The 16,097-nt window shown below is 33.5% G+C and overlaps 1 protein-coding gene across 4 annotated transcripts in view; it reads right to left on the bottom strand.

The window, feature by feature from the left end:
- Positions 1 to 16,097, bottom strand: part of LOC118191787 (uncharacterized) — a 426,838-nt gene that overhangs the window by 319,142 nt on the left and 91,599 nt on the right. For 3 of the 4 annotated variants that reach the window (XM_085819193.1, XM_085819195.1, XM_085819194.1), the window contains exons 10-11: positions 11,857 to 12,020; positions 7,298 to 7,354 (exon numbers count right to left, since the gene is read on the bottom strand). In XM_085819193.1, the coding sequence (XP_085675319.1) occupies positions 7,298 to 7,354; positions 11,857 to 12,020 (221 nt within the window). Of the gene's footprint in view, positions 1 to 5,011; positions 7,355 to 11,856; positions 12,021 to 16,097 lie in introns of those variants that run through there. The other variant, XM_085819192.1, reaches the window with a different exon arrangement.

Raw genomic sequence — 16,097 nt, forward strand, 5'->3', positions numbered from 1 at the left:
CTTGTTGTGTTGGCAACAGCAAAGCCGGTGGAATAAAACAAAAGCCGTATCCAAGTGTTCTCCGCTTGCAACGAAGAACGCCAAGCAGAAATGACATCAGCAAGGGAGAGGTTTATCACCACATCTGATACATATCACATGTCACATGTCTCGGTGTGCTCACTTTTTATTCTGACTAATGTTTGTTGTGTCGAAAGGTTTAAAGTACACTACGATTTTAAAACGAATTCATCAGTAATTTGAGCAACTGAGGGGTATTTCGAGAAAGATTGTGTCGCGGGACTGCGTAAAGCTATTTTATTGTTTTGGGCGCCATATCTGACATGCGGAGTTTAATATTGCACGCTGTTAGGAGCATTTAATTCATAAAGATACCAAATCATGGCATGCAAGCTCTGGAAGACCTCCAGACACAATGAAGAAAACCTTAAGGATTGGTCGACATGTGTGAACAGATCTATTCGTTACAGTTGGAAATATTCATCAAGCAAATGACTTTCTTTCTGCAGCATTCTGTGAGTGCCAGTTCCATTAACAGACGGTCGCATGACGCTATATTACAGGCATATATATTATTACGACGACTAACCACGACACCACATCAGCGGAACCACAAGCTGCAATGTTGTCGCGAAACGATATTATGGAGCCAGCCTGAATGGCAGTCGGCATTTTTAATGAGGATTTTCGCTTTTGTTTTATTGCGAACGATCAACGCACCCACATCTACAGGAAAGGTGGTCAGCACCAGAATGAAAGTTTCGTTGGCACGTCGCATGTCCGATGACTGTCGTAGATGAAGGAAAACTTCATATGACGTACGATCATCGTTGGACTTCGTTACAGGCACTTTGACATCCCAAACGTACGCTGATGAGGTCCTTCGACCAAAAGCCCTGCCGTTTGTGAACGCCAGGCCCAGAGCTCTATTCCAACAGTACAACGCTTGTTTTCATTCTCACATTGCTAGAATCTTAAAGGGCTTATCTTGCAGCCATGTGCACTGTGCCCTAACCAGCCGTATCGCCAATTTTATCACTTATAGAAAACCTCTGGGATATTATAGACCGCACTGTCAAGACCTCACCGCTGTCACAAAATCTGCAACAACAAGCCAAAGGCCAGTGGGCAGAAAATGAGCTTATGGAGGACTGCAGGAGGGACCTGTATGATTCCATGCGACGACGTACGGAAGAATGGGTTAGAAATAATGATAGTGTACATCTCTCCTAATGATTGTAATTTAACGATTTACAACATAAAAATTGCATAAACAGAGGTGACAAATTAATGGCTTATAACAAATTATTTCTAAACATTTATTGGTGCTTTCACTTTTCATCATGCACGTAATTTATAGCTGAAATTTTTAAATGATCTAACATTGTTATCCAGTCGTGAATGCCAAAAAATTATTTTGATGTAGGAAATTTCTACTTTATTTCCTTTCTTTCTCTCCAACCCGGTATACTAATTATTATATTTTTCCTGTGCCGATAAATCTCACGCAATTTCAATTTTTGCCGTTTTTTGCATGCGTATAAAATTCATGTTTTAACCCCCGACTGTTTATCTCGAGATTTCCATAGGCAACATAAATGTAGCAAAACTGGGTCGTCCCTCCAGGTCCGTGGCCATGCGTTTGTTACATCTATTAAAAATGTATCATCCTGTTCGAATGTTTAAACGCCGTTAATGCGTTATGTGCTGTGTTTAGACTTTATATCACATTTTGCTTAACAGATGAGTTTGACTTCTCACTAAATTTCATATGCAGTACACTATTACCGAACGCGAGGCGTTACGTCATTAACACATTGTGTGTACGAGAAAATCATTCCGCAAAGTTAACTTTATATGCAATAAAAAAAAAAAAAAAAAAAAAAAAAAACGGGTTAGGTATTTTTCAGATTAAGAAAGCATGTGTCATTTATGTAAACTTATTATTGTAATTAAAAGCAGGAACTAAACAAATGTTAATTAAAAGGATTTCTATTATTGCTTGATAAGTAGGTAAGTTTCTACGATTTCCTTAGCTTCATTTTCAGTCAATGGAAATCTTTTAGCTGATGCCAACAAGTATTTATTGTTGATAAATGTATTTGTTTCCATGTCATTTTAATCATTTTTATGCAGTTTTATGTTGAATTGCTTCCGAAATGCCATTAGTATGTCCTTCTTTCCTTTGTCCAGTGCTTTATTTGCACAGATGCAATGATTCCTGATATAACAGGCTTTGGATGTTTTTTATGATTCCTTGAACCATTGGCTGGATTAAGAAAGTGGTGTTCGGTGGAAGGAATAAAATCTCTACATTTGGATGCAATGCAGTGAGGGCTTCAGTACCGTATCCTACAACAGAACTGAGAAGTAAGAGAACATTAAAGATTTATTTTGCTGTTCTAAGTGATATTTTACTTCTTCAAAGAATAAATTATCAAACCAGTCATTGACAAGGACTATTGCGAACACTCTGCAGCATACCGTTTATAACTTAAATTCTGGCATTGGGCAAATTAAATAGAGAAGATTCAGAAAACACATATACGCGAAATCGCGTTCGGCAAGGATTTAGCGTATGTGCATAAAGTTCGCGAATCGGTATGTAGATTTCAAACAAACAATACGCAATAAAAAAAAATCTAATTACGTATTCAAATTTTGCGTATTGAATTGCGTATTCTTAAATAAAAAATACGCAATTTTTAAAGCGGTCTTGTAAAAACGAATTGAGCTATGAGAGGATTAAATTGTTTCTACAGAAAATAGCAATAAAAAAATAATAAACAAAACGTGATAACGTTAGTTCAAGAGAAAATAAATAAGTGTTGAAATTCGCTTCAAATATGCTTCATACTCTAGGGAGTATGTTGAAACCACAAAAGTTGTCCTATGTTTCCAGGACAAGGTAAAAATAAAGAACTTCCTAAAAAGAGTAACTCCTAAAGTATAATGCAAAGGAATTTTTGTCTTCAATAAAAACTCCCAAGACAAAGAAAATAGGACTGGAACTACAAACCGAAATAAAACTAAAAGCACAGCAAATCACTGAAAGCTGATAAAAAAACATTAAAAAGAAATCTGATAAAGTATCAGTAAAAATCCAATACTGAAGCTAATAAACAGAGAGATGACGACAATACGAAATCGTTCTCTGATTGGTCTCTCTGATTGGTTCTCTGATTGATCTGCGAAAATATAAAGAGAATCGATCTTAAGCATTGAATTTCTTTCAAATGAAAATTATGGAACAATGCAATTACTGCAAATTTGATAAAATAAAGAAATGCTACACGACTTCTCTCCTTGATCTAAACCGACCAACAGAGGAAATTAAAAACTATTCGTAGACTCATTATCAGTTGAAACATTAGAAATCCGAAATTCAGAACCACACTAATTTCCAAAGCTTCTGTAACAGAAGGTAACCATATTTACTAATCATTACGAATTGGTCGCCAAATTTTATAGCTGTTTCTCTCAGTGTACGTGACGTTAGAGCTGTTATGAAGAATGAAATAGTAATCACTTTTAACATTTCCTTAGCTTAATTAGGATAGAGTACATAATTCTGATTTTAACGCAGTTATTGACAGGATCTTAATGCCAAGCATGACGTAAGAACTTCTATAAAATTCAAACAACAGACGCAAAATTCTAAAGAAATGCGTAAATAAAAAACAAATAAGTGAATCTTAACAATAAAAAATAAGGATACGTTTTATACAACGTAAAATAGGTATATATTAAGAAGACGTAGTCATTTAAAAATGATTTGTTGCTAATTTATTCTTGTTTTTTCCTACATTAATATTCCAAAGCATTCAGTTTTAAATGCCTTCTTAAAAAATAGCTGTTATGTTTACTCTTCTTTGTTCATCTGTAGATAGATTTAAACCACACATCCTTTAAGCAGAAGGTTTTGCGCACTTCTTCCAGATAATATCAAAATATACTCATACTCTCTCAACAAATGAAGTACCATAGAATAAGCTTGAGACTAAAACCGACATTTTCGTTAGCCTCATTGAACTCGGGAAGCAACTAAATGGCGGCTCATTAAACTTGAGATGGATATTTATGGCACACTTTGCTCATTAATAAGTTCATGTCACAAGTGAAGTTCTGAGAGTTAGGCTAGATTTGGCGTAGGAGATATTTTACTGAACTCGTAGTTGCATTTAATAGAATGACACTTACACAAAGCGAAACGTATTTTTCCATTTCCGAAAATGTGGTGATTTTATGCTGAATGACTTATCAATTAAGTTACGAATCTTAGAAGAATGGGAAATGTTGGCGAAACATTATTGATAAGAAAATATTTAACAGCATAATTGTTAAGGCCATAATCTATATTTCATTTATCTTATTTTTTAATTCAGGTTTAAAAAGCTAAGGGTAAAATCTGAAGCACTGTAAATTTGCATATAACATTTTATTTAAAACCTTTTATTTATTTAAACTTTTGAAAGTGAGATAGATTAATAAAAACAGCGCATTTGCTATTAATTCTATTTTATTAGACTAAGGATTTAATTATATCAGAAAGTAAAAGTTAATTAACTAGATAAATTTAAGAAGGATCTTTCACCTAATCACTAATAAATGGAAAATGTTTTATTTGATTAAAAAAACACGCTCTTTTAACGAAAACTAGAAAAATCATATCTCAGTTTCTCAGTCAATCACAGATAATAAATAATGCACAATATTAACACAGAAAACTATTTCCTCCTATACATTCCAGAAATTGCATGACTTAAAGATCGTTTTATAACACATTCTTGTTTTCATCATAAACTACAATTCGAGCATTCGTTTAGTTATGACAAGTAATTTTTCACCTCGTACAAAACTCGGGAACTAACTAACTTATTAATGATCCTTCATGGTCATGAAACCAAAATGCATAGTGATATTACATAGTAAAAATCAATCGGTAGACCAATTAAATAAACATAAACACGAAAATTGAATAATAGTTTAAATAAAGAATTGTTTTTTATTTGATACATAATTTATTTAAGTGCATATATATACCATAAAATTTAATGTCCATAATTCTGTAAATTACAAAGATAAATCAGTTTTACAGCTATAGATCATTCACTTACGAAATTTTTGGAGTAGTAAACATTCAACAAAATTGTTCAAACTTTAATTTAATTTGACTATTTATTATTTATTAGCTGGGTAAAATAATATAACTTATTAATAATGAAAACCCAATATTCATTTTTAGTGCAAAGTAAAATTAATATAAAATTATCAGAATCCAAATTATTCCTTATCTTCAACCAATTAAATTCTCTTCAAATAATGCAGTAAAACAAAGTTCTATAACAAACAAAATTACAGCCCAAACAGTATGGCTATTTACGATTATGGTGTAATAATTAAAAGCTAATTATGTTCTTGCAACTGCTCCAAAGCAGCTCTCAACCAATAAAGTTGCAAGATAATTTAACTCGTGATATCTGGTACAAGCAGATTATCCCTGAAAAGCCTCAAACTCCTTTAAAAATTAATCCTTTAAATTAATTGTCTGATACAGGATTTACTGCTTCAATGATCCCTAAAGATGTTCTATTGGACTGGCGTTTGGGAAACTCGAAAGCCATGGCAATACCTAGAACGCTTCCTCACGACCCCAAATCCGTTCTCATTCGGTTGCAACAATTCGGTTCAGAGAATTAACTTGCTGAAGAAGATACCGATAGAAATCATTGCCATGAAAAGAATCATCTAATCTGCAGCAGTATTTAAGCAAGAAGCTGATCTCAAAATCTGTTAGGTATTTGTGAGTGGATAAAGGTTTTCTAAATTAATATTATTCGTACCTTAAATATTGATTTATTTTTATCTGAGTCATTGTTTTCCAGCTTTTCCTCAAGAAAAAGACAGATGCATATCCAGCTCTCTGCACGGTACCAAATATCTTTGTCCTAGAAAACAAGATTTATAGAATCAAGTGATGCCAAACATTTAAGGTCCAGTTCGGATATTCATTTACTTATAACAGCCGCTTTTGACGATGAATCTAAGGTGCACAGGGAGCAGTAATGCAGCGGTCTTCGGCTATGCAATTCCATTTACTGCAGGGTTAGATGTGCTGTAACATAGTAACATATTAGTCTCATCACTACCATTAAAATCACCAGGAACTGTGCCACAACATTTCTTTTATTCACTCATTAACACAAAAGAGAACATTTGCTAATTTCTAGCGTCTATAAAAATTACTTTTTAAAGCACTAAACCCTGCTGAGAGAGAAGAGATCTTCTCTCTCATATTTCTATTCAAAAATAGTTTGCATCAATTATTGACCATCATGCAAATCTTGGCATATTAACGGTGAATAAACATATCAGGATACTGATATGAATACGAAAAATCTTTCCTTGACATATCAACGGTGAGGTTGCTTCAAGTAAATAATGAGAATGAATGAAACAGTTAAATTACAATTAGACAAATATTGAAAGAAAAGTGAAAAAATATTTAGATGCTCACATCTGAAGTCTGCCTTACATACAACAGATAGATATTTCTGCCATGGCTCAGATACATATACTGAGCAACACGAGATTCCAGACATAGCTTTAGAATGAATATACCGACTACATCTTGTTATTTCTCTACAATGCTGGATCTTCCAAATTTTTGCAATTTTTTTTAAAAAGCACATTAAATTACATATTGCACGTATTATATTACAGTTAACTGCGCAGTCAGCGAACAGGAGTAATAAACTAGCCTGCCTACATACAGATTTCTTCCACAACAAAAACCCACAGTGCAATAATAAGGGACGACTTTTCCAAGCAATAATAAGCGACTGCGAGAGCGACGTTTTCCAATACGCTTGAGTAATTAATTGGAAACCAAATAAATTTTTTTCCAAGGATTTATCTATAAAATATTTCTCAGACAGTAAAATGTGCCTGGACATAGCAAATTTGCGAAAGAAATATCAAAATATTTTCTTGCGTTTTATCAGAACGATGGGAACATACTGTACAGGATGGGAACTATTTTTTAGATTGATTAAATCAAAAGGTATCGCAAGCATATTTAACCACTGCCCGGGTATGAACATATATTCACTTCAACTGCAGAGGCAGAAGTGTGCTCCAGTAATCTAAATAATTTATTTAAAAGGTGAACAACTGCTACGAAACATTTACAAATAATTTTTCCGCATTGAATTACTTTATCTGTGGATACCTAGATGTACCAAATTTCAGCGTGTTCACTCTCATACAATGCTGAAAATCCTAAGAAATTTCTTACTTGAATGTCTTCCAAGGCCTTCACGTGAATATCCAGCACAGAGCCTCCAATGACAACCTATGATATAAAACAGTATAAAATATATATATATATATATATATATTATATATATATATAAAATATATATATATATATATTTTTCAAAGAATGAATACCGCAGGCATTTCTGAAAAGCCTATCGGAAAAGTGCTTCGGAAATTTAAAGTACACTTACATTTCAAACATTACATTTTTAAAAAATTCGAATTCAAAGATTAAATTATTAAAACATTCTTAGATAGACATTTTTATTAAAATAAAAAATCCTTCTCCATATAACATTTAGAACGGAAGCAACTTTAGTCATAAAAGTTTTATTATTATTAAAAGTATCTAATCACTGTCTTTTTTCTTGATATTGTAAGGTCTTTTATATTAATTAACCAAATATTATGATTTAAACCTTTACTATAACTTCTCTTTTCCGTAGCCCTCACCAGGATACAAATTAAATAGAAGTCTTCTGGCCGTAGTAGTGGCCAAAGCCTAAAAAAATGGCTACTTCCCGCCATAAAAAAAATATTCCGGCTTCGGAAATTTTGTTAACCGAAGTTAATACATGCCATCAAACTTTTGAGCCAATTGTGTAATCTCCGAGTACGATACCTTCCATCTGAATTTTTAACTTTGTTATTTTAATACCTACAAGTGGCATAGTTTGTTTGCACGCACAAGTTATGCTTTCTGTTCATTTGAAAAGCAAGAGAAAGTCTATTTAAAATCTTCTTAGACTTTGTTACCATATTTTTTTGCGATAATTCGCTTGTCAGTCTAATAGGATCTGAAGTACTTTGAGTTAGTATTACACAATTAGGGCCCTATAATATGAAACTTTGAAAGAAATATATTTCTAAACATAATCCCTCGAATGTACAGATTACAAATAGTGATCCAATGACTTCTACGAATTCGTGTTAGAAAACGATACAGCGTTGAAGTTAAAACAAACATTGAAAAAAAGAATTAAGCATCGAAGTCATCTTTTTCAAACATTTTAAGAGGAAAAAAAAGGAATCATCGCATTTACTTGCACAATATATTTTAATTGTGTGCATATTTCTTAATTATTATCAAAGTAATCCTCCTGTAGTAAGATATGATGTTGTCACATAACAGTTCTTCCTAAGGTAGATTTTGAATGTTCTTAATAGGCTTAAAGATATGCATTATTAGTGAACACAGAATTCTCACAACATAAGACCGCTACATTTTTGCATATCCTAAATACAATATAATCTGACTGACTAACTTGACAAGTGCTGAATACAATCTGACTCAAATACAAGCTGATTGACATTAAACGATAATAACGTTATTTCGTCAATAACACTATTCTGCAAATCTTCAACAAGTTTAGAACCCCAAGAGGATTGGTTTGGTTTATTGAGATTATGGCAAACACACTAGGGCTATCTGCCTGTATCTGCCTGTACACTATAGCACACTAGGGCTATCTGCCTGAGGGATGCCTTCGTGGAGGACTTTCTACGGAAAACTGGCTCGTATACACGTTACACATGGGGAAAACCACGAAAACGCCCATGCAGCCTGCCCGTTCGCGGGATTCGAACTCGGACCGAACTACCAGCGTTCAGCGACTTTACCGCTCGGCCGCTGGTGGGCCCCGAAACCCAAGAGGAACTTTCCAGCATGCGTTTAGGCAAATCTACAACGTGCTTCGTAATATTTTATTACTCAGGGACTTTCCAAACACAATGTACATATTGCTTATATGTTATGTATATTTATTGCTGTCAATTATCGAAGATCCTCCGCTTGCAGGAATAAATATAGGTCTTCGTTGGGACATTTATTGCTTTACTACTAATGCTTCCACAACTGTACGTGTCCGGTTAAAGGCCGTATGAATACATGATACGTTGCTAAAGGAAATAATGAATCCTTTGGCCACGCTGTTCGTAACCACGTCATAGTTCAAATCTTCTAACCACTGGATCATAAATAAAATCATTCAAATGTTCTAACTCCTTTTACTGTAAATCTAAATTTTTAGCATAAACACAACAGATCTGATATAAGCCGCTTCAAGCCTTTTGCTGTATTAGAAAAGCAAACACAAAATCCGACAAAGAGATCCGATATTTTTGATAATTCCATAGATAACCATATACATTTAAATTCAGGAAAATTTACAAACACTCACATTAGAATTATTTCAGAAATCTTTTTAAAAGTGAAATTTATGAAACCTTAATAAAAGAAATTCGAATTTAATCGACCTCAAAGCTAAAGATTCAAGTCTCTAAGCTTCGATATAACTATATATGAATTTAATACATGGAACTAAATGATAAGCGAATTTAAGTGATGCTAAACATTTCGGATTTTTTCATACTTGTGTTATTATGCAATCGAAATAAAGAGATTAAGCTGATATGCATTATCAAAGACACAATTTTTGAATTCCTAATAATTATTAATATGGTGTGCAATTATTAATGTAATGCACAAACTTTTATTTCGGCAGCAAATAATTCAGCTGAAGCTATAAAGAAAAATGTAATGCTTCGCCTGTAAATGAGATATATGCAACAAATAATGCTATAAATGTTATACTTCAGCACTTCCATTATCCGACACAATACGACACAAAATATAGAGATTAACTTAATGATAAAAAATAACAGAGTGCAAGCATTAAAAACAGTAATACATGCTATTGTTATTTCTTTGAATACATATTGTTATTTCTCTGAGGACTTTTGTATCAATCCTAATTTAATAAACATTAGAGATTTTACTAAAACTTTAGTAAAGAAAAGGTTAATAGTAAACAGGATAAATTTTTGGTATAGAATATCACAGATTACGATGCTCGAGCTTTCAAATTAAGCATCTGAAAAGGATTTGGATCACACTTATTTTAATACAGCTTGAAAGAAATTATCACACACATCCCGCAACGTGCGTTTGTGGTATAAGCGGGTCAACAACTCGAGTGGAAGATGCATATAACCATGGATCTTCCATGGATCTGACGAGGACACAATTGATTTTTCACGTGTATGTTCCAGAAAGAATAACAATACCTACAAGCTTCAATCAAATATGAATTATATAATTTATTATTTTATGAAACAAACAAACATGGATATGAATTTTAATATATTTTCTATTATTAGCTACCAAGAAACAAAAATCAGTTTTAAGGTGTGAAATTGCAGCAGGGATAATTTACAACCAAGTTTAGACATCACGCATTATCAAAAGTATGTCATTCGAAACTGATAAAAGTGAAAAAGAATACAATCATTTAAAGAATCTACTGCGCTGAAAAAAAAATTTCATTTCTAATTACATGTACAGTAGAACCTTGATTTATCGTTCCCGTGACGATCGTTTTTCTCTTGTCCACGATTCGACACTTTTGATCCTGAATTAATTTTTATATAAGTCATCCATCGTTCCCGGAACAACTGTTTTATCGCAATAATGTCGGTAAATCACGCTCCCGGCGCAGAATTTCCCGCATGGACTGCTTGTAGAAAGAAAAAAACTAACGTGAAATATGTATTTATTGCTTAAGTTACCTTTTCTTGGATCTCAATACAGTAAAGAAATAACATTTAACTAACTTTCAGCTTCGCTTATTTCCAAATAGTGCAAGTTGATTTCTGTTAATTTTCATAAATTTTATTCCCATTAGATTTCACTCGGCTTAGGTTCAATCTCAGGTGATCGGGTTGGCTGCATGGTTTTTGTGGTTTTTTTCATGTATAACGTGAATACGAGCCAGTTTCCCTCAGAAAGTCCTCCATGAAGCCATCCCTTATCTTAGGCAGATAGCTCTCATGACATATTCAAATAACATAAAGTAACATTCCGCTAGGTTTCAGGGTTCTCAGAGCTGTTTTCACTTTAAGTCCATAGCGAAATGGAGGAAAATAATGGCGAAAATTAACAAGACAAGATACCGAATTTCAATTTACAAAAAGTTTTTTATACGCAAAGTGACGCCTACTATGAAAATATCTTGAGCTACGAAAAGTGGTATTTTCCACTATGGCAAAATTCAGATACTGAAAGTAAAATATATTATTTATTTATGATATGCTTCTTATGTACAAAGTGCAACAGTTTTCCGGCTTAACGGTCTTCCTGCATTCATACTATTTTCCCTCATTTTTATTGAAAAATTATAAATCGAGGTTTCACTGTATATATTTCCTTTCTCTAAAGCTAAAAAAACACAAGTTATCAGAAACACGAAAATCTGTTTAATGTCCTTTATCACAAAACGGATGTTAGAAAACCAACTTTGAAATAAACCATGTATATAAGTATTATTACAATCACAAAGACATATATATACAGTGCGTGTGTGTTGTTTTTACGTCTTTTATCTAAAAGAAAATAATGGCGCTGAAAGAATTCAGTTTGAACGTTAAGTACACACTTTATACAGAAGCCAACACAGACACAATAGTAGCCATCGTAAAGGATGATTTCGATGAGAGGTGTCACAATGAACACAATCATAAAGCACGATGTAAACGTACCGGTCTACGATTAGACTGAACAACATCCGTTAGTGTATGTCTAACGGGTGCCATCAAGATACGAGAAGTACCAGAGCCGCTATCACCTCGCTGATTCTTGAGGGCTGTTAATTCAACAGCGATAGCGCTTCCCACAGCAGCATTGTTCAGCAAGAGGCCAATATCTAAAATGACTGATTAAGGAAAGCTCTAGACATTAACTATAGATAAAGGCAGACAAAAGGAATAAGAATTCATATATATATATATATATATATATATATATATAAATTAAGAGTGGACTTCTTCCTATATATGTATATAGGAAGAAGTATATATATATATAGGAAGAAGTCCACTCTTAATTTAACATCACAAGACAATTAAAAACAACGCATTAATATAGATAATACTCATATTATAATTTAACAGAAAAATAAATTTTAACAATTTACCTGATTTTTCATACGGTTTAATCTGATTAATAAGTTCTTTTGAACGTTTAAATCAAATCATTATTTAAAAAAAATTACACATATCGGAAGAATATGCATCACTAGATGTGAAAAACTGAATAATAAATTCCATTAAAGAACAATACTTATAAAAGGACTTGGATAGTGCTGTTGAATTCAAGCTCGCAAAAATAAAAAAAAAGTTATTAAAACGTTTTGTCTTTTACCGCACAATGTTTATATTTCTGATTGCGTACAATTACATGGCACACTGCTAAAAATAAAATAAATGAATAAACTTTTAAAAAACATTAATTTGCTATCACTGCTATTACTCCCCACATTTTTAGCTCAAAAGGGGTTGTTGGCAACCGACGTCGATTCCCCTAGCGCATGCGCATGATAAGCAAGTTCTCTGCTGCGTAATACTTATACTTAGTAGGCAGTTAGCCAAAGTCAATGGTGAGTAATGCATGTAAGCGAGAAGGGCTAAGCGCTGTGTAATATCATGTTTCTACTCTGCTGTTCAACGTCTTCGTAGTTTAAATAAATGTTTGTTATGTACATAGAAGACGTCATTTTATTCTTCATAGGTTATGGGCCCAGATAGCGCTTAACTGCGCAGTGCAACTACCATTGTTAAATTCTTTCGGCAAGCCAAGCTGCGTCGACTGAAATGAAAATGGCGACGACTAATACAGTGTCAATTGAAAAGCTAAACAAGGACAACTTTGACACGTGGAAGTTGCAAATGGAAGCAATACTGATTAAAAATGATCATTGGGACTATGTAACTGGGAAAATTCCGAAACCAGAACCTGGTGATGAAGAATTTGATAAATGGAAAACTACTGACCAAAAGGCACGAGCGGATATAATCCTATCCATCTTACCCAGTGAACTTCCACAAGTAAAGAATTGTGTAACATCTCACGAACTGTGGCGTAAATTTTATTCTATTTACGAATCGAAGGGACCAGCTAGAAAGGCCACAATTCTAAAAAAATTGCTTTTTACAAAAATGAGTGATTCTAAACAAATGACTGTTCATCTAAATGATTTTTTCATTCTTGTGGACAAACTTAAAGAAATGGAAATAAACATTGCGGATGATTTGCTTACAATATTGCTTTTATATAGCATACCGGACTCTTATGAAAACTTTCGAATAGCAATCGAATCTCGTGATGAACTGCCTTCTCCAGAAATGCTGAAAATTAAACTGTTGGAAGAAGCTAACGCTCGCAAAAATAAAGATTCATCGTTTTCTGAACCACAACATGCGTGCTATTCGAAAGATCGGAAGTATACTCAACGACCGATTCCTAAACCGAAACCAGATAAGTCTGCAAATCGAAGACAGTATCCAGTTAACTACAGATGCAACTTCTGCCATATCTATGGGCATAGAGCATCGGAATATAGGAAGAAAAATAAAGAAACTAAAAGCAAATGCCTCAGTGAAACTACGATGTCTGCAGAATATCAGAATTCCCTGAAGCAAGAAAAAGCCGTAGCATGCACTAATACTAATTCTAAAGCCATTTTTTGTCTGGATAGTGGTGCAACATCGCATATGTGTAACAGCAAGGAACTGTTTCAAGAAATTCACGAGGTAGGTGATACTTATGTTAAATTAGCTGCTGATAAAACTGTTAAAGCTATTGGAAAAGGAACTGTTAAATTTAAAGTTTGCATAGGTTCTAAAACTGAAAATATCAAACTCAAAAATGTATTGTGTGTACCTGATTTGAAAAATAATTTAATCTCAGTGTCTAAAGTAACTGAAAATAATCTTTCAGTAATTTTCAAAGAAAAATGTGCTCAAATAATTAATTCTAATAACGAAATAGTAATTTTAGCTAAACGCGAAAATGATCTTTATTTTGTCATACCAATATTTGAATCTGTATCAATTGCTAAAGAAATAGATCAGTGGCATATAAGATTTGGCCATTTAAATGAAAATGATCTTAAAAAACTTCAAATAAATAACATGGTTAGAGGTCTTTCTTTTTCTCAAAATGACTCTCTTTCTACTTGTAAGGTATGCATTCAGGGTAAACAAACCGCAACCCCTCTTCCCAAAGAATCTGAATATAGAAGTACTGAATTGTTGAATCTAATTCATTCTGATTTGTGTGGTCCCATGAGAACTGAATCAATCGGTGGATCATTTTATTTCGCAACATTTATTGATGATAAATCTCGATATGTTCGTGTTTATTTTCTGAAATCTAAGGATGAGGTTAAAGAAGCTTTCAGAAATTTTAAAGCATCCTTTGAAAATAAACTTAACTCTAAAATCAGAATCCTGCGAAGCGATAACGGGCTAGAATATTTAGGGAAAGACTTTAATAAATTTCTTAATGATGCGGGAATAAAACACGAAATGAGCACTCCTTACACGCCAGCCCAGAATGGCGTCGCCGAAAGATTAAATCGCACTTTAGTTTCAATGGCGCGATGTTTGTTATTGCAATCCAATTTGCCTCAGAAATTCTGGGCCGAAGCCGTCAATACGGCTGCTTACATTCGAAATCGCTGCCCAACGCGAGATTTAAAACACGAAATAAAAACACCTTACGAAGTGATGTTTGGCAGAGTACCTGCTGTCTCTCACTTCAGAACCTTTGGCCAAAAAGCATTTTCGCTAAATAAAAGGCCAGGAATAGGCAAATTTGATATTCGATCTAAAGAATGTATTTTTATTGGCTATTCTGATGAATCAAAAGCGTATAGACTTTGGGATCCCGAGGCATGTAAAGTGATAATAAGCAGAGACGTAAAATTTATTAATGAGTTTTAAAACTGCTGTAGTTATGACTCAGAGCAAGAAATAAATCTGCCTTTCGCTCCGGAGGAAAAAATTATAAATAAAACATGTTGTGATGAATCATCACCTCTGGACGGTAGCGAGTCGCCACTTCACTCTGAAGCTGAAAAGGAAAGCGGAAGTGATTTAGATAACGAATCAATGCTTCCTATCCTGATTAAAAGGGGGCCTGGTCGACCCAAGAAAATAAAAACAGGTTTGCCAGGAAGGCCTAAAAAGGAATATCATTATACAGTTGTAAATAAAAATGAACAAACTCAAAATGTTGTTGAGGAAAGCATTAATCCTACGGTGCAAGAAGCATTAAATGGACCATATGCTGAAAATTGGCATAATGCCATGCTGTTAGAATATAACTCGCTTGTTCAGGAAAAGGCTTGGGAATTAGTAAAAAGACCTGAAAACAAGAAAGTTATTGGTAGCAAATGGGTTCTTAAATTAAAATATAATCATGACGGCACTATCGAAAAATACAAAGCTAGGCTAGTTGCTAAAGGGTGCGCTCAAATCCCTGGTCTCGATTTCACTGAAAACTTTTCCCCTGTTGCTAGATTAAGTTCCATAAGAACAGTTTTAGCCTACGCAGTAGAACACAATCTCAAAGGTTACCAATTAGATTTTGTAATGGCCTATGTAAATGGAAATTTAGATGAAGAAATCTACATGGAAATTCCCAAAGGTTTTCGCGATGAAACTAATTCAGATAAAGTGTGTCTTTTAAAGAGATCATTATACGGTCTTAAACAGTCAGGACGTCAGTGGTACAAAACGTTGGATGAAAAATTGAAATCTATGAAATTTAAATCTCTTAATTCAGATAATTGTGTTTATATTAAAAAGACGCCTAACAGTGAAACTATTATAATCGTTTATGTAGACGATCTTATCGTTTTTACCGATTCTCAGCAAACGTATGAAACAATTCGCGATAGTTTAGCTTCTGCTTTCAAAATGAAAGACTTGGGAAAATT

Source organism: Stegodyphus dumicola, chromosome 6 (assembly GCF_044657685.1).
Source record: "Stegodyphus dumicola isolate Sdum_Otavi_A_Nest chromosome 6, ASM4465768v1".
NCBI classification, from domain to species: Eukaryota; Metazoa; Arthropoda; class Arachnida; order Araneae; family Eresidae; genus Stegodyphus; species Stegodyphus dumicola.